At 36.5% G+C, this 27478-nt stretch overlaps 1 protein-coding gene across 3 annotated transcripts in view; it reads right to left on the bottom strand.

Annotated features, from left to right (window-relative positions):
• The window catches only part of magi3a (membrane associated guanylate kinase, WW and PDZ domain containing 3a), a 164028-nt gene that overhangs the window by 13935 nt on the left and 122615 nt on the right, over positions 1-27478 (bottom strand). For 2 of the 3 annotated variants that reach the window (XM_051879902.1, XM_051879900.1), the window contains 9 exons: positions 25649-25728; positions 25113-25170; positions 19860-19984; positions 10446-10637; positions 6245-6817; positions 2412-2443; positions 1591-1780; positions 666-760; positions 385-577 (listed from right to left, as the gene is read on the bottom strand). In XM_051879902.1, the coding sequence (XP_051735862.1) occupies positions 385-577; positions 666-760; positions 1591-1780; positions 2412-2443; positions 6245-6817; positions 10446-10637; positions 19860-19984; positions 25113-25170; positions 25649-25728 (1538 nt within the window). The remainder of the gene's footprint in view (positions 1-384; positions 578-665; positions 761-1590; positions 1781-2411; positions 2444-6244; positions 6818-10445; positions 10638-19859; positions 19985-25112; positions 25171-25648; positions 25729-27478) is intronic. The other variant, XM_051879901.1, reaches the window with a different exon arrangement.

The following is a 27478-nucleotide window of genomic DNA, read 5'->3' as shown; positions in this document are numbered from 1 at the left end:
TATGAGGCATAAAGCCAAATTTCATAATGGCTTCATAATTGAAGTTTTTTCCAAATTACCCAGTGTGTGTTGTCTAGAGGCGTCTTTCTTTTATGGTTACTCAGCACTTCTGAGTCATTGTTTTGTTAGCACATAAAGAGTCCTCTGCTTTGACTGAAAACACTGGTCATTAAATTTTGATTTAGTGGTTATTATTTTATAGCTCAACTCAGCCTTTCACTCAGAACTAATGGAGCGAAACACTCATTCCCCACAAGGAGTGGATCGTTTTCCAGAAATGAGTGTTGGGTATGACTGAAACCTCTTGAGGACATCTACAGCAGTCAGGACATAAACGCAGGCATGCACTAATCATATACGGATACACAGCAACAGGGTACAAACCTGAATAGGTGAGCTTTCTGCGCACGGTCAACATCACCTGCCCGTTGCGGGCAGCGTTGGTCATGAGCTCCAGAACTTGTTTGTGAGATTTGCCTTTGACGGGAACGCCGTCAATACATATGAGCTCATCTCCAGCCCGCAGACGCCCATCCTTCTCTGCGGCACCCAGAGGAACGATGGCACCAATGTACACCTAAAGGGAGATGGCTTGGTTAAAGGTCACATCATTTTCTGTTGTGACAATATGGTGACGAATCACTGCAAAGCATGTCAACACTCACTGGCTGATCCGGTCCTTCTCCTCCCAGCACTCTGAACCCGAATCCAGTCTCCTGGTTCCTCTTGATAAACACGTCCAACTCTTTAGTGTTGGAGGCTGTAAAAAAAACAAAAAAAAAAAAACAGCAAAATTAGCCATAAATATTGGGCAGCGGCTATTTGCACTAAGTGCAAATAGTGATAGATGCTATTTACACTAAGTGAAAATAGCATATTTTCTTAGCGACAGATGCTATTTAAGTGAAAATAGCAATATATCCTATTTATACTAAGTGACAATAGCAGCATTTTATTAGTGATATGCTATTTACACTAGGTGAAATTTACACCATGTAAAAGTATCAGTTATTTGCAATAAAAGTAAATAGTAATTAGATGTTATTTATACTTTATATTGGCAGATACTATTTGCACGTAAGTATTTTTGTACATTAACAGGATGCAATAATATCATAGGGTGTAAATGATTACATTTATTAAAATTATTAAATGGATGCTGCCTTATTGAGAAAATAAAAACCCTCCCTACAACTTCCCCTAATCCTACCCAATAAACACTTCTAATATTATTAAACACTTGTTCGCAGTTTATTTCCACTTTTAGAACATTATTTTCATTTTTATTGAAAATAAATGGGAGCTTTGTAAAAGGCGGATTCGAACCCGCGTCGATCGTGTTAAAAGCCAGGTCTGCGAGCCTTACTCACTACTGCTGGACCACTGAAGACATTAAATCCGATGCATCTTTTTTAAAACTCGAGTGGCCCAACCAGACATTGGTGGGCGGAGCTAGTGTAAATAGTGTTTGCCAAAAAGGGATGCTATTTGCACTTAGTGTAAATAGACACTCCATAAATATTGTGGTTTAAACAACAATTTTGTCTGACATGACCACAACCAGCTCACAAATGTCAAGGTGAAACTCACGTTTGCTGTCCAGCATGGCTTTAGACTTGAGGTAGAGCTCAGATGGGTCCAGTTTTGGGGAGCTGGAGCGGATGGCATGCGGAGGGAAGGGGAGGGACTGGGGTGCAGGCTCAGCCGGAGTGGGAGTTTCAGTACTGATGGAGCTGGTGGCAATGTCCTGCTTCTGGGTAATGGGAATAGCTGAAGTGATCTAAATGAACAGATGGACACACACAGCAACAAACATTACTCAAGCTTCATCAATGTTTCAGCACTTTAGTGAATAACACTATCCCAAGTACTATTCTAAACCTTGGCATCACTAGGTTATAAAGAAACAGTCTGTTTTGACTATTTATTGAAAATGTGATACATTGATCTATTAGATCATGTACAAATCAAGCAGGAATTGTCATTATTTGTCCTGCAGTCAGTCAAAGCGTGTCTTTATGACTCACACTATTTATATCCGTGCTGAATACAATACTATACACGCACTGAAATAGATAATCAACATTAGAGCCTGTGTAAGAAATACTCGTGAGAGAAGCCCACTAGGAAGTGCTCCTTCAGGGCCTGTTGACTCAGCAGCGATGTTCACTGTAGAAGCTGTTGTTTGCCTCTAAGTGATTCACCACATCCTGCTCTTAAAATAACATTATAGCGTTTGGCACTTGCTCTGTGAATAATGTACGACCGCAAGGAACCCGCTTTGCTGAAAAACTGAGATCGAGGCCGATAAATAATTCATCATGTTTCATCTTCATTTCATCAAAATTCCCCAGTGCGTCTGAATTAAATCCCCAAAATTGAGTAATTAAAAGACATTTAGCTGAACTTACAGGTTTCAGAGACTTCACGGGAGATGTCTGACCTGCAGGCACAAACAGATACAAAGAGGGAAATGAGAATGAGCAAGTTCAGTTAGAAAAGAACGTTCCGAGACTAAATTAGTCAGGGACGTTTATTGCTGGAAAAAAGGCAGTTCATCAGTTCATTTATTAAATTTAAAACCTTTAAATGTGGAGAGTGTCATTTTAGTCTGTCATTTGTCTGATAAACAGATAACCCCGCCCCAAACTTATGCCATTGGTTGAGCCAATGTTGCTGTCAGGATGCTCAAACAAACAGAGCATCACTCAAAAAAAATGAACTTTCACTGTTGTTAGATTCACTCAATCCATCCTTGTTCACATTACTTAAACTGATGTAACTACATGAACGTAATTTAACTGAGTTATTTCTACTAAAAATGAGTATTGTCAGCTTTACTTAAGTGTTTGTTCAGTCAACTTAACATTGCTGAGTGAAACGCACAAATTAATGTTGACATAACTAACTGGGCAGTGGATCCGTAGGGACTGCATTAGGAGAGTAAATTTAGGGATTAAAGTGTTATTTTATGTGTTTTTCAGTAAAGGGAAAGATGTTGTTCATTTATGATGGTGTTTAATGTTCAGTTATGTTGGACATTTAGAGGTGTTTCTGTCATGTTTTTGAATTTTGTGGTTACCATTATGCAGAAGAGTGTCGCCTGCAGGCTGTGCGCCTCATATTCGCATGTTTAGGATGGAATTCCTGCTCTCAATTCAATTGAGTTTGATCAATTAGTTATTTTTTTAAGTGCATTTTGTAGAGCAGATAGTTAATTTAATAAGGTAAATTAAGTCAATAAATATGTTCACCTTGCGTAATAATCATAACATCAAGTAAACTACACATATAAATATTATGTAACTGACAAATTCAAATTATTTGTATTTACTCAAAGACATTTTGTCAGCTTTACTTGAATTTCTTTTGTTCATACAACTAAATTGTTATTTGTACAAATTACTCAATATAGTTGCGTGGAACCACACAATTTGCACAATTTACCATTAATACTAATATCAAGAAGTATGAAAAATATTAATCATGTCAACAAGTCTCCATGTTAAATACATAATATACACTACCATTCAAATGTTTGGGTTAGTTTTTTTTTTTTTTTTTTTTTTTAAAAAAAAGAAAAAAATACTTTCATTCAGAATTGAATTGATCAAAAGTGAGAATAAAGACATTTATTAAAAAAAACAAAAAAACATTTCTATTTCAAATGCTGTTGTTTTGAACTTTCAGTTCATCAACAAATCCTGAAAAAAAATGCATCACGGTTTCCACAAATATATTAAGCAGCACAACTCTTTTCAACATTAATAATAATAAGAAATATTTCTTGAGCACCAAATCAGTATATTAGAATGATTTCTGAATTGATGTTGATGAATTTTCAACAGCTATTGGTCCAGTCTTCAGTGTATGTGACCTGAAGACTGGACCAATGGCTGTTGAAAATTCATCAACATCAATTCAGAAATCTCAGGAATACATTACATTTTAAAATATATTAAAATAGCATTAAACAAACCTTACTGACCCCAAACTTTTGAACGGTAGTGTATAGGAATAGAAAAAATTATTAAAATCCAAAACGTTTCATTCCTGAAGCTGGATTTCAATCTGGTTTATATTAATACAGTGGACAAAACATCAAAAATGAACAGTGGCCACTAAGGGGCAGTGTACTCCACATTGCATTTATGTATACTGGAAAAGTAAATTAGATGACATAATATATACACAATGTGTGGTATAATGGCCTGTGGCAGGCATGTTTATGTACAGTATGTGTGTGGAATATGACAAAGCCCTGCACGTTAACTTTCAATACTAATCAGGCCTAGCTGTCTTAATTTAAAATAAATGACAATGTAGAACATCCACACCTGCTGTATGCTGTGCTTCGTGCAGATTTTCAAGCATATCATTGTGTTTGTATAAGTCAGTGAAGAAAAGCTTGCTTATGAATACGCTTGACCTTTTGTAGCCACAACCCGATGGCAGCGCTGTGACAGGCGAATCTTGGAAGTGAGCAAATGAACACAGAACCTGATATTCTCACTTGGGCTCCAGACAAACCACAGACTAGATGCAATATAGATCTGTGTGTAATAGCTGCTATGTGCCCGCTGCTGTGCATGCAAATACAGGCTTCAGTTCAATTAAAACGCTGTCGGGGGTTTTCTCTGCAAGTTCAGGAGAACTGGTGTAACAACTGTTTTTGTTGAGTTTTCCATCTACTGTATATAAACTAATGATAAAGTGTCCACAAACTGCAGCAGCACAAAATGAAGTTGTAATGAGAGACTTTGTACCCAAATGAAAAGTAATTAAGAATGACATCACTTTATCTCGATTACTTAACAAATTAACATTAATCACCCCAGTAACCTGCTGTACCGAGATTGTGCAATCTGTTTTCAGTGTCACGGCACATAAGTGTGAATGCTCTTTCCTTTACGTGTTAGCGGTATCGTAGTGATATATGATGTTCAGTCTCACTAAAATGTGAAGATCTCTCACTCACAAACACAACCGTCTCTCGCTTCAGCTCTCACCCTCCCTGCTATGTCTCTCACGCTATTCTTCTTCACACATCTTTAGTTTACATAAATCACTTTCTTTTTCTTTAACTAAAGTTTGCCTTCTTTCTTTAAAGAGATAGTTCACCAAAAATGAAAACTCTGTCATCAGTTACTCATCCTCATGTCGTATGACTGGCTTTCTTTTGTAGAACACAAACATTTCTAAATGAGGAACAAACATTTATTGGACACCACTGAATTTCACTGTATGAAAAAAGACATTTTGTAAAAAAAACTAAAAAATTATATATATATATATGTGTGTGTGTGTGTGTATGTGTGTGGAATAATGTTCCACAGAAGAAAGTCATTCAGGTTTGAAACGACATGAGGATGATGACAGAGTTGTTATTGTTAACTAAGGGTACGTTTACACTTTCCTTTAGTTTTTCACTTACAGATGACAATATTGTCAAAATAAAAATGATCGCGAAAATGATTAAAAATGCTGCATTATGGTGCCAGGCCAGTAGTTGGCGATGTCACTTTGTAAATAAAAACTATGCGCCTATAGACTGAACACGCAATACATATGTGCATGACATCACCTTTTCACAAATTCAGGATTTTGTAGTTTACACGGAGACAATAACGGTATCGTTTTCAAAAACGTGCACTTTGAAACCCGTTTTCAAAAGTATGCATTTTCAGACCTGCAAAATGACATTTTTGTGTAAATGAATGGCCAAAACGCATAAAAAGTTTTCAGTTTTTAGTTGTAAAGGGCCCCTAAAACTTTTTGTTAATCACAATAAAGCTAAAATAAAATAAAAAATAAAAAGTAGATGAAAAACTTAAATAAAAATTAGAAATGTTGCCTTGGCAGCTAACTGAAATAAAAGGAGTTGAAAATCAAGTTGAAGTACTAAAAGTAAAACTGAGATAAAAATTAAATCTAAACAGAAATATTAAAAATGTGATTTTGTCATTTTTATTAGTTTTTTAGCTTTTTTAAACAACTAAACTTTTCAACTAAAACTTATTTTATTTCAGTTAGTGGCCAAGTGAATTTAATATATTAATAAATACTACAATAGTACATCAAAAAATATTAAAATAACTATAAATGATGACAGAATAACTAATAAAGAATATAAATGTTTGGGCGAAATATCCCTTTAACTCTCACTAGGGCCAGATCTGGCATGCAATGGGGGTGCAGTCAAAATAATTTGGATGTAATTGGTTACACTCTCTCCATCACTCACCTCCTCTGAGCACCAGCACGTTGACCTCGCTGCCCACGGGCAGGTCTTTGAGGATGTCCACCACCTGCGCATGGGAGAGGGTCTGTACGTTCTGCCTGTTAATTTCCTTTATCACATCCCCCTTCAGCAGACCTCGGCACCATTGCGCGTCCAGAATCATCTTCACCTTCTGGCCCAGCGGACAGTCTGCGATGGCAAAGCCGAATCCACTCGGCCCCTTTACCAAAGGCACGCTGATCAGCTCGGGCTGCAGCAGGGTGGTCTCCCCCGCCTCTGGGTAGCGTCCGTTGGGCATTGCTGCAGCCGGGTGTCTGCCATCGGTGGTCATGTAATGGAGGTCCTGCAGGGAGGGGGTGTTGTCTGAATGGATGGGCTGCCCATCCATCCCCGGCATGGCAGTCATTAAGTCGCCTGTGCCCTCTTCGCTGGAATTGGTGTCTTCTGGGAGTGGGTATCCACGGCACAAGACCATATCCACATACTGATTCACAGGAATGGACTGGAACATCTGCACCACATCTGCATGTGTCTTGCCCAGCACGCATGCACCGTTTATGTCCACTATAACATCACCTAAACAACAGAGGAAGAATAAGCATGAATGAAGCAGATGTCAGTTCTGTGCTAAACGCTAGTGTGCTGCCTATCTAGACAGCATGTTTAGGCACCAAAACTGCAATCCTGATGCAAAAGCTGTTTCAAACAGAATGGAGCAAAGTTTTTATGCATTGTAAAATACCTTGTTTTGACATTTCTGACAATTATTTTGTAATGACTATTTGTTCCGTCTAATTCAAATCCACTATTTACCCCAATATTTGTTTGTAATATGTGCTTTTAGTATTATTTATATACTATTATAGTATATTTTAATTAGCTTTTATTTTCATATTTTCACTTTAGGTTTATTTTGTTATATGCTTTTGTATATATTTGTATTTTTGTACTTTTTTATATTTCTATTTAGCTTTATTTTTACTTTAGTTTTAGTAATTTTAGTACTTAAACTTATTTTATTTAAATTAGCCACCAGGGCAATATTTCTTTTATATTCTATTTTTGTTAAGTTTAAGATTTTCATCTATAATTTCTATTTCACCACAGTCATTACAGTATATTTCATTACATTTCATGAATGTCTAAGGCACTTCCAAAATGTATTGCATCAATTTTAGTGAAAAATATATTTTTTCAGTACTGAAAAGTACCAACAAAAACTGTTCATAATTAGTTCTTATTAAAGGGGACCTATAATGCCCTTTTTACGAGATGTAATATAAGTCTCTGGTGTCCCCAGAATATGTCTGTGAAGTTTCAGCTCAAAATACCCCACAGATAATTTATTATAGCTTGTCAAATTTGCCCTTATTTGGGTATGAGCAAAAACACGCCATTTTTGTGTGTGTTCCCTTTGAATGCAAATGAGCTGCTGCTCCCCGCCCACTTTCCAGAAGAGGGCGGAGCTTTAACAGCTTACGCTTCAGTTGCTCAACAACAACAAAGCTGGAGAATCTCACGCAGTCAAAATGACGATTGTCAGTAACGGTGTTCAGCCTTACATTGTTCAAACCGGAGTTGGACACTGATGGAGAGACTCAGGAAGAAGTTACAACTTTTAGAATGCATCTGGATATTTCTGAACTGATAGTGGATAAATTTATGTAGTTGCTGTGGAGTTGATTCGACTCAGCTCATCGACTAGCATGTGCTGTCATGTTAATCTTTTGTGCAAATCCAGCGTTGAATTGACCCTCATTTGTGAAGCAGTGCAGCGTAAAACGACGGCATGGTAACAACACTCTACTACAACAACTCTTCCTCTTCTTTAAAGCAGCCCAACATGGCCTCAACCCCTTTGTTGCGTGTTCTCGGGGGCAAGGTTTATGTACATTTTTGGGTTTGTGATGTCATTGTAGCTCATTGTAATCCCTACCAGCCATTTGTTGTAGTCCTTAAAAAGCAATTTCTGTAAAAGAAAATATCTCCCTTTGCATTGAACTTTGAGCGTCATAACTTTGCATACGTCGTTTATGCTCTAACAGCAACATTACACACTAACTAAAGTTAAAAAAGTAAAATCATAATCAAACACTCCTTTAAAAACAATTTCACCCAATATCTGTGTGTGCTATGCAGTTTGCTTTAGCTTAGCAACATTAGACTCAATTCATATGTGTGTGGGATGTGAGTGACCATTAAAGTTGTCCATTAAAGTCTATATAGAGCCTTTTAAATCAGTCACAAATAAGATATAATTTTACCCAGCATAGTGACTTTGAAGATAGCTGTGCACCTAGACAATAGACAGCAAGGCAGCCCACTAGGATCTGGAACATGACTACCGTGTCAATTTCAACTCAAACACAAATCCTGCCAGAGAGTTTAAACTGTTCATTCTGATTCCAGCAATGAGATCTGTCTTGGCTCCTTCTGTTCTGTTCATGGGGGAATGTGTATGAGTATGATAAAGAGGCAGTGCCCACATAACCATTACTCGAGCTAAAGTCAATGATCCGCTCAGTTGGTGCAGTCTATCTAATGGTAAGTGTGTCTATTGATCAATACAGAGAACGTTTGGGGATTCCTGCATCCTTTTCTACTCCGGACCAATCAATGGCATCCTTCCAGGCTCGCTTCACTTCTTGAAAGTGACTGTTCTACCTGAGTCATCCTGCTGCTTATACAGTAATATTGGCATGGAAAACACATTCTGTCAAAGCTCCACAAGCATCAATGTTTCTTTCCAATCGCCAGGATCTCACAAGTAATTGAGCCAGGTCTACAACTAGCCATGATGGTATTAGTTTTCAGATCATGGTGAGCTCTACATGTTATGTTAACAAAAATGTAAATTACTTCTCACTGACCGGCCTGATGAATATTGCATAAAAACGACAAGCACTGACTGAAATCATCAGTTCTGAGCTGCTTGGCTGACTTCAGGCAATTTTGAATAAATGCTATTCTTTTTTTAAACTTTCTATTCATCAAAGAATACTGAAAAATAAATGTATCACGGTTTCCACAAACATATTAGGCAGCACAACTGTTTCCAACATTGATAATAATCAGAAATGTTACTTGAGCATCAAGATTATAATGGTTTCTGAAGGATCATGTGACACTGATGACTGTAGTAATGGCTGCTGAAAATTCAGCTTTGCCATCACAGGAATAAATTATATTTCAAAATATATTAAAACAGAAAGCCATTTGAAATTGTAATAATATTTCACAATATTATTGTTTTTACTGTATTTTTGATCAAACAAATTCAGCCTTTCTGAGAATGAGAGCGCAAAAAATCTTACTGACCCCAAAATTTTGAACATTATGTGAATTTTGCACAACACAACAACTTTTTTAAATGAATCCCACCCCTAAGCGACACATAAGAATGAAACAAACTGTCACTGGTTGTTTGCGTGTCAATCAGATGGTCTCTTCTACTAAGTGGGTCCTTTTTGGCCAAAATAAATTTAAATGAGTTGAGGACAAGACTTTATACTGCACGTCAAAAGTCTGGCAGTGCAAGACAAATACCAACACAAGTAAACAGTGAGAATCTACAATTACAATATATTTGTAATTTAATGTTTTGCCAGGTCAACTCAAAAAGACGCTCATAAACAGCCCTCAATTGCTTTTTTGATAGCTTGTTGACAAAACGTAAGAATTTGCATAAAGAAATTGGATGCAGATGAATTTACCTCTCGGCATGCCTCTTTGAGCCAGCTGAAGCATGTTTATTGCACCGCACTTGAATCCAGAATTAAATGTATATCTCGGTTAAACTGTTTTACAATTCTATGTATAGACTGATGACTCCAGGGAGCTGAAGTATACTGGCAGTTGTTTCCCTCATGTTGTAATGGAGGGTAGTGAGTGTTAGTGTAAGCGCTGCAATTAGCGCCAAACGCGACTCTGCAGGAAAGCCAGTTCCCCTGATGCTCACCCACTGATTCTGATTTATTCTATCGCTATCCATGCGATCCCGCTGTGGGCACTTTCTCAGGATTATTTACTTGGAATCTGGTAACCCAGCAATGTGCCAAGAAATGGATGTGGCAACCGACAATGCGAGATTGAGCCAGGGTGTTAATGCGTTTATCTATACTTAGATCAAATTAATTACCTGATATTCATAAAACATGCAACAAGTTGCCTCAGAGCTAAATAAACAGGAGCCACGCGGATTTACCCGAAGCGATTTTGTTATCGTGTGCGGCGGGTCCGTCTCTCAGTACGTTTTTCACTTGAAGGAATTCATCTGGTCGGTCTCCACCGATGATGGTGAAACCGAAGCCCTGAGGACTCTTCTTCAGAGTTGTGCGCAGGATAGCACCCTGCAACTGAGATGGGTCCCGTGTGAATCCCCTCAAACCAGCTTCATCTAAAAGACAGAGAGAGCGAGTATGTGAGACTAACAATTTAAAGCTTGTTTGCTCGACAAGACAAGGTGTATATGTACTTCTAAGCAAGTTGTTAGTATAAAAATTTTCAAACGTTTGTCAAAATTGATGAAGTTCCCTTTGAATCTGAACTGCTTATTACTGCACTACAGAAACCATCATGAAAACAGACTCAGAAAGAAACTGAGTATAGCAGCACAGAGAGAGCTACAGAAAAAAAGGGAAGTCTGGATTCCATTAGTCATTCATATTGAATAATGCAACAGAGAGAGAAATAGAGAGAGTAAAAGATACATTACTAAATGAGTGAATGATAGTGGGATTGTTCTGTAAATATCCACATACACTTCAATTAATCATCGCAGTCCATTTATTACTCTCTACCTCAATTACTCCTCACCATTTACCCTCAGAGCAGCATATTCATAAGAGGGTTCGCTTAAGAACTTTTAATTAATAACCACTAAGCAAATGCTCAAGCAACATTTGGCGATGTTTTCATCTGATAAAATGTTCCCTGATGAGCTGATAATGATTTCTTTTTTTTCTTAAACCAATGTGTGGGATTAGTTAGAACATGCAAATTTGCCAGCTGTATAAATTATGTTGCCTTAGTGACCCCTCAGAGTTGAACTACTATAAATAAAAAATATTACAATTTAAAATAACTGTTTTCTTATTTACTATGTTTTAAAATGTAATTTATTCCTGTGATGGCAAAGTTGAATTTTCAGCATCATTACTCCAGTCTTCAGTGTCACATGATCCTTCGGAAATCAATTTAATATGCTGATTTGGTGCTCTACATTGGCGTAGCATCTGGGTATGCATGTGGATATGGGCTCCATAAAGCTATGACATCATTTCCTTCATTGCCTGTACGGCTCAAAACTCGCTCAGTTGACCAACAACTCCACTGCATTGAATCAGAATTGCCATTGTTCAGTGATTAAAAATATTCATTGACTATTGCATTGTACACTGAGTTATTTCTTGTGTACATTTGTTATTGTTGCACCCTGTGGATGCCGTAGATTTGTACGGAGCCCTGCACATAGCGTGGGGAAAAAAAATACATTTATCATCATGGCCACAAATTAAGAATTCATTCCCTCATTTTAATAAATAGTGGAAATGCTGTTCGAGCCCTTGTTTTGATTTAATTAAAAACAGGGAACAAATTCTTAATTCATGTAAAAATAAAAATATATTTTCCTGCATGTCATGTCTCTGTAGCTAGCTGTAAAGAAGGATGGACATCAATACAAACATAAAAGGGGGGCCTTAAAGAGGAAAGAGAGGTTAGTCGCAAGGACATTGTGGAGAAGTTGTGGAGAAGTTAGTCGCAAGGACATTGTGGGTGAATTCGCTGAAAAGAAGCCCTGGAAAGTGCTACTAAAATGACTGAGTAGTGTATTAATTTTTTACATCTTTTTGTCTGCTATGTGTATTTCATTAGGCCACCATGCCAAGGTTGTCTGTGTTTGCTTGCAGTAGTTTGGTACTGACATTGCGATGTGTGGCTATGCCTTGTAATTAGGGGCCAAGCACCGAAGGATTAACAGAACATGAGAAAATTTGGGACAATTGTAGAGATGGTCATGAAAAGTCATTGGACCAAATTTGGAGTCTCTATGACTAACTCTATAGCGCCACCACCAGTTCAAAAATTCACTTTTCTAAAGGTTATAACTTTTGAACCATTTGCTCTAGAAAAATCGAATTTAGTACATCTGATTCGTCTCTTCATGCTGATGCCATTCAACATCTTGCATTAACACTCCACCCTTTACAGTAGCGGCCATTTTGAAAAGTACATTCTATTTTTTCGCTACTCCACCTTCAAATTTTGTCCAAACTTTGATCACATGATCTCTGAACAAAGCTGCACAGAAATGACTGAACAGAATTTTTTTTTGTACTGGTAAAAAAAAAGAAAAAAAAGTTATGATGTCACAAAGTTAACAAGGTCGACCCAAAATTGGTTCAGAAGCTGTATCTCGGCCAAACTTTGAGCAATCGAAAGAAAAATTGGTACGCTTCATCGGAACGATGTGAGGGTCCATACCAAATTTGGGAACAGCACCACCTACAGGTCATGAGATCTGAAAAGTGGCTTTTTTGGCCAATAACTTTTGAACAGTTTGTCAGAAAATGAAGATCTGCCATATTTAAGTAAATGAAAAACAGTTTTTTCGCTACTCCTCCTACAAATTTAATCCAAAATCGGCTCAGATGTGACTGAACGGATTTTTGATATTCGCTACTGTTCCCAAGATATTTGTCTCTGAATGTGACCTTGCCTGTGTTTGTTGTTTTATGCTAGTTAGCTTAGCATGCTAATTGGTTATTTTGTAAAACATTTTTATGTTCCAGATATTGAGTGTTTCCTAGAATGATCTAAACTAAAAATAATATTACATTTGGTGCATTTTTATATATATAAAAAAAAAATCTTCATTTTGAGTTTGTTACATGAACTACTGAAGTTTGGCAAGTGTGTCAAAGCATCTGCCCAGTGGTGCAATGAGTTGAGTGTCAGTCACCAGATCCATAGACTGTAGGTTCAAGTCCCGTGTGGGGCAACTTTTAAAATTGTTTGTAACGTGTCAGTTTAATTCCTTTATTATCCCAATAAGTATTGTACTAGTCTTTCTTCTTCTGATTCATTCTGTGTTCATTTTCATCTCAGCTTCTGGTCATTTTTTTCTCTCTTCCTGCTCTGCATTACCTTACAACCCAGACATTTTTCTTATTATTTCTTATTTCTTATTCTGTTCATTTTGATTTCATTCTCACCTCTACTTCTGAACCACCTTTTTTCATGTACATTCAATTTCTGCAGTTTTTACCCTTACGGCTCTGCACTGCGCTGCGCTACAACCCAAACACTTTTCTCATTATTTCTTATTTTCAATGCCTTCGGTGCTTGGCCCCCAATTGCTGCTTGCAGCTATATTTTTAGACTTATATTTGTTAAAGATGTGTTTGATGCAGCGATCGTTAGTTTATTTATTAGGTAACTTGCTCAATAGACAATTTTTGACTACTAATACTAATATTACTCTAGTGTTGAATCTGGATGGCCTGTTACTTTACATAGATTATGTATTTATAAGGCTACTAGAATGAAAATAATGATATATAAATAAATGCCCTTTGCGAAGGTATGGTATTTTTCTAATACGCTACAGTAAATGTCTATGAACGCCACTTTGTTAAACTTGTTTTTTGGGGCCTGTTAAAAGTTGTTTTTGCATATGGGCTACTTAATTTGCTATAAACACTTCTTATTATTATCAGTGTTGAAAACAGTTGTGCTGCTTAATATTTTTGTGGAAACCATGATACATTTTTTCAGGATGAATAGAAAGATAAAAAAAATTAGAAATGTTTTGTGACAATGTAAAAGTATTTACTGTCACTTCTGATCAAGTTAATGCATCCTTGCTAATGCTAAATAAAAGTATTTATTTATTTTAAAAAAACATCAACTTTTGATCGGTAGTGTATAAAAGAATAACTAACAACAAAAAGACTACTCAAATAATGCACAATAGTTTTGGGTATCATTATACTTCAATTCTTGAGGTGAATATTGCACATTTCCAAACTCCATCCTACAATTATTGGATATTACAAAAACCCCTGGAGGACTGTGGAAATGATGTGTAGAAAGTAGCCATTAAATAAAAGAGCCTGTTTCTTGCTGCTCGAGTTATGTGAAGCGCAAAAGCACTGAGCACTTACATCAGATAATCACAGAGTTATGAAACAATAGAGACTGAAAGTAGCACTTTACAGTTTCACCTGTTAGATGAATAAAAACAGAGAGAAAAAGACATCTGCATTTTCACTCTTTCTAAACTCTACATTATAAGTGTCATTTCATTTTTTTCTCACAAGGTTTGAGGTTCTGAACATTTCACCTCTGGTGTTAGATCAATCTCAGCTTCTAGTTTTTTCGAATTTTGTTCCATGTTGTTTTCATTTTTGGGTGAACTATCCCTTTAAGATGAAGGTGTTCAACACCGACTCTGAATCAGCTGTAAATGGCAGATCGTACACTAATTACTGTCATTTATAACACAGCAGTTTAATTTTTTTTTCTTGTCTCATTTGAGAGTTCCAGCAGCATCAGATGAGGCCACATCAATCTCATTAGGAGAGCAGGAATGGATATCTCACCATGTGTGGTGGGAACTGGATTTGCATAATAGCCACGTTGATGAGTTGGACTGGCCCTATGAAAAGGATTATGTTGATTGTAATAACCATGGCACACATTTGAACTCTGAGCTACAAGTGTGTGCGAGTTGGTTGTTGGTCACAGGTACACACAAACCCATTCTTACATTCCTTCTCTCTCTCTCTCTGTCTGTAGTGCTGTTTTACATTCGGCTGGTGAGAGAATTCTGGGAAAAGGGGGAGGGTTGGTGTTCACTTTATTATGCTTCTCATGCATAAAGGGTCACTGAGTCTGATTATAAAATGTTGGAGTGTAATTAAAGGTGTAGAATGAACACTGTATATATTATATATATATATATATATACACAGTGTGGCAGTGCGGACTGGCAAGAGCCATAATTGTTTTATAATTGCTTGAGTATATGAATAAAACTAAAGAAATGCATGAATTTTGTCACGACTCTTATAATTGGTCTTAGAATGGTGTTGTGGCTATAATTTCCGATTATTCTCTGAAAGCAATGCATGATTGCATTATATTTTTGCTTACATTTGTGCACACTCGTCCCTGTCCTATTCTCAGCTAGGCAGTCACCATCCACTCATTAAAGTGTCTTGGCCAGCTAACAGAGCACAAAGTAGGGGGGCAGCGTCTGCTTTCACTAATGAGACAGAACAGACGTCCACCGCCAGCCTTCCATAGGGGATAGGAGGACGAAATCAGTGCTCAGAGGACACAGGAACACACAGGAGACAGCAAAGCTCAGGGAGTCCAAACAACAAACAGCCAAAGTCTGGTTTAACCTTGAACAAGCTGAAACTGAACTGAAGTCATGTGTTGGCTGGTCAAAATATAAAATATATCATTCAGTGCAATCATTCAGATAAAACAGGACATAATTCCAGGATAGAGGGCCAGGCAGTGGATGATGATCGATCTCTAATCTAATAAAGACACCAAAACTATGTTAGTATATTAGGATAACACAAATGGTACAGCTTCGGACAAACAACATCATTTGGAAGATTCTTCATAAATAATAAAAAATTTAATTAAATTGGGCTCAGTATGTTTTTCTATTTATTTATTTATTTTTTTTGGAAAGAAGTTAATACTTTTATTCGGCAAAACATTAAAAGTGATCAAAAGTGACAGTAAAGACTTTTACATTTTTACAAAAACATATTTTGAAATACAATATTAATAATTAGAATGTTTCATGATCACCAAATCAGCATACTAGAATGGTTTCTGAAGGATCATGTGACACTGAAGACTGGAGTAATGATGCTGAAAATTCAGCTTTGCCATCACATGATTAAATTACATTTTAAAATATATTAAAAAACATAAAAAAATATATATTTTTGATCTAATAAATGCACCCTTGCTTAGCATCCTGATAACGCAGACCTTCTTGTTGCATACTGATTGTTTGCATGTTAGCATTAGCACCATTTAATGCATGTTAGCATTAGCAGTAAGCCATTACTACTCAACTTTTCAGTGTACTCTAATTTTGCATTCTATTTAGGACAGACAGTATGCAAATTGGGACATAGAACGAGTGTGTGTGTGTTTAATCTGATGCTTTGGAACCTGATATGTGAGCAAACACCTCTTGAAAACAAGAAAAACGCAGATAGAGAAAACGCCAAAATGAAAGAGACAGAGCTACTGCTTAGTGTCACATTAGACGACAGAACAAGGATGTTAAATGAATAGTGAAACACCAGCAACAAAGTGGAACGTGAACATAAACATACAAAAGCTGGTGCAGGTGAGCGAAACTAAGCAAGTACACGGTCACACATAAATACACACACAGATGGTAAAACACACATGCTAGCTGACAGAATTCAACCACAGATCATATCAACCACAGATACTGATGGAAATGCTCTACTTAAATCAACCGTGTACTAATCAGGTGTACAAAAAGGTACAAAAGCTGTCACTGGGGCAGTGCCCTTTCAAAAGGTTAGTACCTTTGTACCTTGTAAACAACTTTGTACCTTATTTACCTGCATATTAGTACCTTAAAGGTACATATCTGTACCTAAAGTATACATATTAGTACCTAAATGGTAGTGGTACATATTAGTACCTTTTGAAAGGGCCCTGCCCCAGTGACAGCTTTTGTACCTTTTTTTCAGAGAGTGTGTGGCATGATCAAGAAATAAATGATTTCTGTTGCATGCTAATCTGCGTTTTTGTCCTAACAAGCAATGACCTTGACAAGCAACGCGTGACTAGATATTTTGATAGTCGCTTGGTTTCTATTTTTGTCACATCACGCCGGCTGGCTCTGAAATCTCAAATCCTGCGACACCAACTTCATATTAAGCATAAAATATGTTCAGCTGGTGTGTTGTTGCTTCACACAATATTCATTTTCAGTGAGGACAGAAATATTATATGCCAATGCAGGAAACACTTTGCATGTGACTTTTGTCACTTCCTGATCTCATTCCCATTGAATTGTTTCCTGTCACCAATGCTGGGGAAAAAATAAATAAAAAATCAGCCTAATGTGGTTAGGTTGCTCTGTTTTGATGGTATGCTGTTTTTATATATATGTATTACCTGGTAAAGCAGGGAGAACAGCAACTAACTAAACACCAGCTTAGACTAGTTTAAACCAGTTTAGACCAGCAAACCACCTTAGGCTGGTTTAAGAAACTCTATCCTCTCAAGGAAGCATTATATTGATCAAAAGCATTGGCGTGCACAGACCTCCGTGAGGACAGGGGTGCAATGGGTGTTTGTGGGTTTCTCCCTCGGTACAAATCACGTTCCGCGATGTGACTGCAAAGGGCACTTTCGCTCAAGCCCCCCCGTGCACGCCACTGATCAAAAGTGACAGTTTACATTGTCACAAAAAATGTCCATTTCAAATAAATGCTGTTCTTGTGAACATTCTATTAATCAAAAAATATATATTATAGTTTCCACAAAAATAGCAGCGCATGTGTTTTTTTAAGAAATGATTCTTGAGCAACAAATCAGCATATTAAATGATTTCTAAAAGGATCATGTGACAGTAAAGACTGGAGTATTGCCTGCTGAAAATTCAGCTTTGCCATCATAGGAATAATAATTAAAAAAAAGTATTAAAGGGATAGTTCACCCAAAAATGAAAATTCTGTCATCATTTACTCACCATTCTATTTTTTTCCCCTACTATGGTAGTCAATGGGGGCGAGATCTGCTTGGTTACAAACATTCTTCCAAATATCTTCCTTTGTGTACAACAGAACAAAGAAATTTATACAGGTTTGGAACAACTTGAGTAAATGATGACAATTTTCATTTCTTGGTGAACTATTCCTTTAAAGTAGATATATAAAGTGGCAAAAAATAAAATACAAACCCGATTCCAAAAAAGTTGGGACACTTTACAAATTGTGAATAAAAAAGGAATGCAATAATTTACAAATCTCATAAACTTATATTTTATTCACAATAGAATATAGATAACATATCAAATGTTGAAAGTGAGACATTTTGAAATGTCATGCCAAATATTGGCTAATTTTGGATTTCATGAGAGCTACACATTCCAAAAAAGTTGGGACAGGTAGCAATAAGAGGCCGGAAAAGTTAAATGTACATATAAGGAACAGCTGGAACACCAATTTGCAACTTATTAGGTCAATTGGCAACATGATTGGGCATAAAAAGAGCCTCTCAGAGTGGCAGTGTCTCTCAGAAGTCAAGATGGGCAGAGGATCACCAATTCCCCCAATGCTGTGGCAAAAAATAGTGGAGCAATATCAGAAAGGAGTTTCTCAGAGAAAAATTGCAAAGAGTTTGAAGTTATCATCATCTACAGTGCATAATATCATCCAAAGATTCAGAGAATCTGGAACAATCTCTGTGGGTAAGGGTCAAGGCCGGAAAACCATACTGGATGCCCGTGATCTTCGGGCCCTTAGACGGCACTGCATCACATACAGAAATGCTATTGTAATGGAAATCACAACATGGGCTCAGGAATACTTCCAGAAAACATTGCCGGTGAACACAATACATCTGTTCCATTCGCCGTTGCCGGCTAAATCTCTATAGGTCAAAAAAGAAGTCATATCTAAACATGATCCAGAAGTGCAGGCGTTTTCTCTGGGCCAAGGCTCATTTAAAATGGACTGTGGCAAAGTGGAAAACTGTTCTGCGGTCAGATGAATCAAAATTTGAAGTTCTTTTTGGAAAACTGGGACGCCACGTCATCCGGACTAAAGAGGACAAGGATAACCCAAGTTGTTATCAGCGCTCAGTTCAGAAGCCTGCATCTCTGATGGTATAGGGTTGCATGAGTGCGTGTGGCATGGGCAGCTTACACATCTGGAAAGGCACCATCAATGCTGAAAGGTATATCCAAGTTCTAGAACAACATATGCTCCCATCCAGACGTTCTCTCTTTCAGGGAAGACCTTGCATTTTCCAACATGACAATGCCAGACCACATACTGCATCAATTACAACATCATGGCTGCGTAGAAGGAGGAGCCGGGTACTGAAATGGCCAGCCTGCAGTCCAGATCTTTCACCCATAGAAAATATTTGGCGCATTATAAAGAGGAAGATGCGACAAAGAAGACCTAAGACAGTTGAGCAACTAGAAGCCTGTATTAGACAAGAATGGGACAACATTCCTATTCCTAAACTTGAGCCACTTGTCTCCTCAGTCCCCAGACGTTTGCAGACTGGTATAAAAAGAAGAGGGGATGCCACACAGTGGTAAACATGGCCTTGTCCCAACTTTTTTGATGCCATGAAATTTAAAATCAACTTATTTTTCCCTTAAAATGATACATTTTCTCAGTTTAAACGTTTGATATGTCATCCATGTTGTATTCTGAATAAAATATTGAAATTTGAAACTTCCACATCATTGCATTCCTTTTTTATTCACAATTTGTACAGTGTCTTTTTTGGAATCGGGTTTGTAAAACAAAAACAGAGGTAGTAGGAAATGGAGAAATAATGCAGAAGAAAGTTAGAGTTTTACTTAAGGGCGTCGGTACTGCTCCTGCGGTCACTGCTATTGGCTGACTGGTTGGAGACGTATCCTGGCTGAGTTTCTTCTTGGCTTCCTGAACCGGATTCTCAAACTGAGTCTTCTGATTGATGTGGCTGAAGGAAAGAGTGAGACAGTCAGTGCAAAGGACCAAAGATGGCAGATACAATGACATACATGCTAGCACAAACCCTCAGGGTAAAGAGAACAGTAGTGATGCTTATCTGCTCATGCAAACAGTCTTTTAAATATATGAATAAAGGAAGGAACAAAACCAAATCAGAGCCAAAAGGTAAGGCATTGTGCTCATGCACCTCTTCCTGCACTGTAAAAAATCAACTTGTTTTTGTAGGAGATTTTTGAGTTTTCTGAACTTTTTGTTGTATAAACTGAATACAACAAGTTGAGAAAACTCAAAAATCTGCTGAAGTTTGTTGCCTTAAACTTTTAAGTTTTCTCAACCTTTGATTTTTTACAGTGTGTTTGTCATCTGCTAAACAGGCAGTCACTTTTTCCTTTACTACAGACATTTAGTGAATGAACAGAAAAATAAACATACTGAGACAGAAACCTGGAAAAACTAAGGAAGCAAGCAACCCTTTCAACTACACAATGTCGAGAAGACACAATCTGCCATAAAATCTTTAACTAAACACTGGAAAAAAATTGTATTGTATTTTCTCAATCAGTACTTTAGTATTATTTTTGCCTTACCTTACCTGGGAAGTGAAAAGATTTAAGATAATAAGACTTGTTTTCAGAGAACATCTCTTAAAGTTCATTTTTCTTACCTTATTGAGATTTTTTTGTTGTTGGTTTTACCATAAACCTCACTAAATTTTGTTATAAAACAGAAAATAAATTGCCAATGAGGTACTGTAAATTTATTGTAGTATATATTCTCTGAAAACATATTTTTAAGTTAATGTGAGTTGTTCTTACTTCCACAGTGTGATATATTTAAATAAAACAGGAAATTCAACAAGAAAAACTTACATTAGTAGGACTTTATGCATTGGAAATTGTTTGGATGTTGAAAAGAGGAAGTTACATACCAGAATGGAGGCAGAACAAAGTGAATTTGTTAAAACAATGCCTAAAGTAGCCGTTTAGCTATTGGTTAAAATTATCCAGTAGTTTGTATGCCCCAAATGACATCAGAGGACAATAACGTTGATTTGATTAAAGATTATTAAGACAAATTATGAAGACAAACATTTTTTTTTCCTTTGGAATAACCATGCAGAGATAAATAGTTTGCAATAGGGTCAATTTTCATACTGACTTTAGAATCAAACTTGTTTTAATAAGGATGTTTTTACAACACAAGAACATTTATAAAGAAAATAGAATATTTTTTTTGCAGTGAACCTTTTCAGGACCTTCTGAAATTTTCATTAAAAACATTGCAAAAACATCCTTGATACCACACAGAACAGCCATATTTCAAACCCTCTGTAATTGCTGTACACTCTCCTCTACAAACGCCGCATTTGTTTTCTTGTTTGTTAGCTGCCGAAATGAATCAATATTACCTTGGCAAGCCTTTCCAGAGACACAAGCTTCACAGCACATGCATTTCCTCTGCAGAGGTTCTGGCTCAGTGCTGGAGTGTGCTGTTTTATCCTAACACACGGCCCCTCCCACCCCACAGGTTGCACGTAAAGGGAAATAAGCAGTTCATCTGCATTGTGCGACTCTGCTTTAACCGTTGTACCTGCCAGTCGTGACTGCACCTCGGGAAGGCTTTTAACAGTCACAGATTCCTTGCAAAACCAGTCGGTGTGCTGCGAATTTGTAGAAGAAAGGTACTGTTTGTGCTTTTGCTGTGTGTGACTCATGCTGAGACTTATCCGCCCAATCCACAGAGAGTGAGAGACTGAGTGCTCTCATCTGACTGCTATAGTTCCCGTTTGTGATAATTCAGGCAGAGCGTAATGAGGCCCTGTGCCAAGCCATATTCAAATCAAAAATAAAATAATGTTTTGTTGACTTCCTTGCATAAATATCCTGGCACAACAGGGATTGACCTCACACAAAATAAATGGCATTAAAATCAAATCATGTATCCGCTTCCGAAAGCCCTCGGCTGTCCTGCCAACAACTACAATATGCCACAGTGCTTCAAGAGCAGAAAATTAGCAAATCTAGCCAATATGATGATCGATCAGTGATACTGAGTCTGTCATTTCAGAAACATACTAATTTATGCCCAAACTACAGTCAAACCAAAATATATTCAGACACCTTGAACATTTCATTCATTAATACAGTTTATTCACTATAGTTTAAAAAATGGTAATAAAATATGGCAAGATCTCAGAGTTAAACTGTGTCAGAAAAAAATTATCTTAATTATGAAAACATGGTCAGGTCAAAGTGTCTGAATAATTTTTGGTTGCCAATTTTTTTATCAGTTTTACTGGTAGTCCATGCACTGTATGAAGAATTTTTGGGTATAATATGTCACAGTTTACTTTATTTTGCTATCCTCACTTACATAAATGAACTATAGTGTCCTGCACTTACATGATCAAAATGTCTGAATAATTTTTGGTTTGACTGTATATATTTTTTCAGTAATCAGGGGTTAAGACATCTGAGACATTTTGTGCATTACTTTTAATTATATATTGTTATTAAAAATTATTAGCATAGCAAGACGAGTGAATTTAAATAAACATTTATTTCTGAATCTCTTAGTATTTGGCAAAACGTTCAATTTATGGCCATCTTTTTAATCATAATATAATATAATATAATATAATATAATATAATATAATATAATATAATATAATATAATATAATATAATATAATATAATATAATATAATATAATATAATATAATATAATATAATATAATATAATCTTTTTCAGTAATTAAGCAACCAAAAGTCTGAGAACTTTTTGTGCATTTTTAATTATTATATTATCTAATTAGCAGAAATGTGAGTGAAATTAAAGAAAACTATTTATAAATGTCTTGAAAACTGGCAAAAAATGTTTATGTCCAGTTTTTTTAATCTTAAATATTCGTCATTCATTTGATTCATGTCACAATTTTATGTTTTACGAAAACACAGACTCTCAAAGTCCCAAGTACTGCAATCTTCATACTGAACATGATGCTTAATATACTTGGCATCAGGGTTGCCAGGTCCCAGAAAAATGTCTAGCCCAAAGCAGACTCAGAGCCCACCCACAAGAATGAATAGCCCAATTTCCCCCACTATATATATACACATCTGTCAGTAAAGCAATTTTTTAAACAATGGCACTTTAGAACTAAAATGTTTTTGCTACAATGTATGAATGAAAATACATATTTTTCCATATACACAGAACTTAGAGAATTAGTATGTGCTGCTGTTGGTGATCGAGACTTTATTGGTCATTTTGTGTTTCTGTGAAAAAAATGCAGTCCAAGGTTAAGAATATGCTAAAAGTTAATCAGGCTAAATGCAATGTTTTTCTCTATTTAACAACATTAACTTACAATAGTGAAATAACACTTCCCTTTTTGATCACGTCTTCCCTCAGGCATGTTTTCTTGCATGGCTTGTTGGGCATAGGCAAAATCCCTTTAAAAGTAGGTGGTCATACAGCATTTGCCTGCGTATATACCTGGCCTACACTACAATGCGGCCTAGTCGTTGGCGCACCAAAAATATTCTCGTCGCTTTATAATATTAATATTATAAATTAATTAATGACAGAGTTTTCATTTTTGGGTGAACTAACCCTTTAACCCAATTTTCTGTTTAATGAACACAAAACCAATTCAAAGTCAACTCTTAACATGTCCAAAACGTTTGTTTTTTTTTTGCTTAATTATACTTGGCATAGCGCCTTCCATGTTCAGTCACGACTGTCCATGTTCAAAAACAGATATTTATTAAACAAAAGACAAGTTATTTCGAGTCATTTAACTCAAGTCCGAGTCAAGTCTCAAGTCATGAATGTCAAGTCAAAGTCAAGTCAAGTCTTTTATTAATATTTGTCAAGCAAGTCTCAAGTCCTAAAACGTGCGACTTAAGTCTGACTCGAGTCAAGTCATGTGACTCGAGTCCCCCACCTCTGCTATTTTCTCTTCATTTACTCTTCTTCTCCCCACATTCACAAAGACTTGTTTTGTTTAGACTCAAGCATCAATGAGTAATTAATCTACAATGCCAAACTCAATTAAACTACCTTAAAATTCCAGATTTGGGATTTATAATCTCTTATAATCTCTTATAATCTTATAATCTCATAATCTCTATTTGTGAAGTGACATTAAACATGTCACCCATACCATCTCTGTTTCGCTCAGTCACTCTTTCAGCAGTCTTAGGGTGCCAGGTATTCTTTATAAGGATAAATACACATCCATTTTCATTTTCATTTTTTTACGATTGTGGTACATTATAAAACTAACTCCAAAAAACAAAACTTTTACTCCACAAAAAAGTAACTAATTGAGTTACTTAGTTACCTTTTATGGAAAGTAATGCATTACATTACTTTTTCTCATCTGAGCTGGGCTTGCTTGTTTGTTTTTTAATAACAACATAAAAGTTCTATTTTTGGCAAATGTAAAGGCTCTTTCACACCAAAAGTAAAATGATGATAAATTATGTATTATTTAACATTTCAATTATTGCAGGTTTGCGTAATATTCTAGTGTGTATTTCAGTGTTTTTACTCATATTGAGGAATATTGAATCTGTTTTTGTACAAGTGAGGTAAATGCATGCTCACATTTAGTCCAGAACTACAATAGCCATCACATACAATAGCCGTCATCACACAACGCCTATGCACTTACTCCCGATTTCTCTCACCAAGGTCAGTCAATACATGGGAAAACAAAGTAACTTAAAAGTTACTTATTTGAAAAAGTAACTTGGATGTTACGTTACTTTACTTGAAAAAAGTAATCTGATTACATAACTCATGTAATGCGTTACTCCCAACACTGTGTATAACAAATCATACAACTCAAGTAAGGTGCATTACTTTCATTATTTCTGAAATTGTTTTGTGTTTCCTTTAGATGGGGATGAGGGTTACAATCCCTTTATGCTTTTATTGTTGTCTTACTCCAAAAAGTTGGATTTAAAAAGACATGAAATGAAAAAAAAAGTAAAAGACAAAGCCAAACGAGCAATGGAAAACTTCAGCGTACAGCAAACCAAGATGCTGTGGACAAAAATGTGCCATTCATCATTCTTACTGGACCATAAATGATATGAGCATACTCACTCCACATAATAAGTCCCATACTGCGGGTCCTCAATCTTCTCCCAGCCATATGGAAGCTCTGTGGAGAATCAGACAGGCATATCAGAAACAGCTTGAACAGATGCAAATCATCCATGTGCTTGACACCAGGGGGTCTGATTTTCTGACGGTGATTTTCTGAGAAGCCAAATACCAGGTAGGTCAAGAAGTCTGGCTGCATTTACATGCGTGTTTGAGCAGAGAAGAGATCAGAAGGCTGAGCGCAGAGGAAACGATGGGGGTGCAGGTATTACTAAGCTCTATGGAAAATGACTTGTTATCTTTCCCTGTGATGTGAGAGTTGTGGGGAGCCACCATCCTGACATGGACGTACGTGCCGTGCCCAATGCAAAAAGTGGTGCTGGGATTGCTTGTGTGAGGTGACACGCTGATGGGCTCTCAGCATGTCTCCTGTGAGCCATTAGTCAGGCGGGCCAGAGAGAGAGAGGCTAATGTCTCACAGCTCAGCTAGGGTCTGTTTACTCTTCTGAGTGATTCATGAACGAACTCAGTCTTACCTCCATCCTCACATTTTTCAGGAGGCTTAGCTTTCTTTGCCAGTCGTGGGTCGAGCCAGGTCGTGGTCTTGGTATTGTGACTACACAGAGAGGGAAAGAAGCATCAGCAAACAAACACCTGGTAGTCCTTCTGAGTGTGCTCCGTAATTACACAATTAGAGTGAATCCGCAGCTTAGCCAAACAGTGTAACACTCATAAAACAACAGCAATATGACTATACCTCACCGTAACAATGTAAAAATGACACAAACAACAATAAACGCTGCTCAGCGATTGCTAACAACAGATGGCAAGATGTTTTTTTTTTGTTTTTTTTCATATTTTCAATTTCCAACCATGTGTACACTTAGCAGATTCTGATTTTGCTTTTTTAAACCTGTTAAAACTGAGATTGTGACCAAAAATTAGTGTTGTCAAAAGTATTTAATGTGCATTTATAAATGTATAGAATCACATTTATACATATTCAGAATATATGTGCTATGATTTTTTTTTCCACCCAATTATATATTTTTTTTTTTGTTCAAATAGTAACTTATTAATTGTATAATATAATATAATATAACATAATAATATAATATAACAAATGACAATAATATGAGTTAAAAATTTCTGGTTTGGAGTTGATGAAGGGGCACTTGAACCTTACTAATGGGGAAAAATAAATAAATAATAATAAAAAATAATATTATATATATATATATATATATATATATATATATATATATATATATATATATATATATATATATATATATATATATATATATGCACATTAAAACATCAGCAAGACCTTTTCAAAAAGCACTTTAGTTGTCTTTGCTGTGGAGGGATGGGGAGTGTACTCAAAAGCAAATGTGTTTAAAATCTGAAATATTCATGGCAAGGTGCAGCTCATCCTCCGAGACTCATGCAGACAGACACACGTGCTGAAGCACGGCCCGCTGGGAAGGCCCCATTTAGCCAACTGTTTGCATTGTTCAGAGAATGAAGTATTGATTCGCTGGCTCTCTCTTCCTCTGTGTGGATAGTGTGGAGATGCTTGGTTAAGGACTGTGACCACAGACACAGGTAATGGACACTGAAAGGAAGAGGCTGTGAAAAATGTAAGCTAGCCTTGGCTTCAGCATGTGAAAGAAGAGCTGTTTCAATTCCCAGCAGTCTCTTGTGCTTGATGTGTCTGCAGGAGTTCCGGAGTTCCTGTTTACTGAGCGAGCCCTTAACTGGAGAGCTGCTGTCTACATCTGGGCTCGGTTACAGTAAATCATAGGCGAAATCTGAAAAGATGGACCTACAAATCTTTCTTTGTTTCCCTGTTTAAAAACACACCATAGTGGGTTCCTCTTTGTACAGCAAAACTTGTGTATTGTCCATAAATTTAATGCAAAGCACTTCCCTTCTATACAGTAAGCTAAAATTAGCATGCCAAATGATAGTAATGTCATATTCATGAATCAGGAGCTGAAAAATAGCCAGATGACATTCTGCTATCGCCGAGATTCAGTAGTATGCATCCGATGGACACTTTACTGTCCGTGAGGCCAAGAACAGTGCACAGCTGACAATGCTAACAAGGTGGATGAAGTATGTTCAGACTGTATTCACACTACACACTTGCATACTTGAAGAACTATAGAATTTTCTAGGTTGGTAAGATTTCTAAATGTTGTGAATGAAGTCTCTGCATTTATTTGATAAAAATTCAGTAAAAACAGCAATAGTGTGAAATATAAATGACAATAAAAATTTATATTTTAACATATTTTAAAATGCAATTTATTTTTGTGATGGCAAAGCTGAATTTTCAGCATCATTACTCCAGTCTTTAA

This window comes from Ctenopharyngodon idella, chromosome 22 (genome assembly GCF_019924925.1).
Source record: "Ctenopharyngodon idella isolate HZGC_01 chromosome 22, HZGC01, whole genome shotgun sequence".
NCBI classification, from domain to species: Eukaryota; Metazoa; Chordata; class Actinopteri; order Cypriniformes; family Xenocyprididae; genus Ctenopharyngodon; species Ctenopharyngodon idella.
The sequence above is the reverse complement of the archived record's forward strand: the minus strand, read 5'-3'. Positions and strand labels throughout refer to the sequence as shown.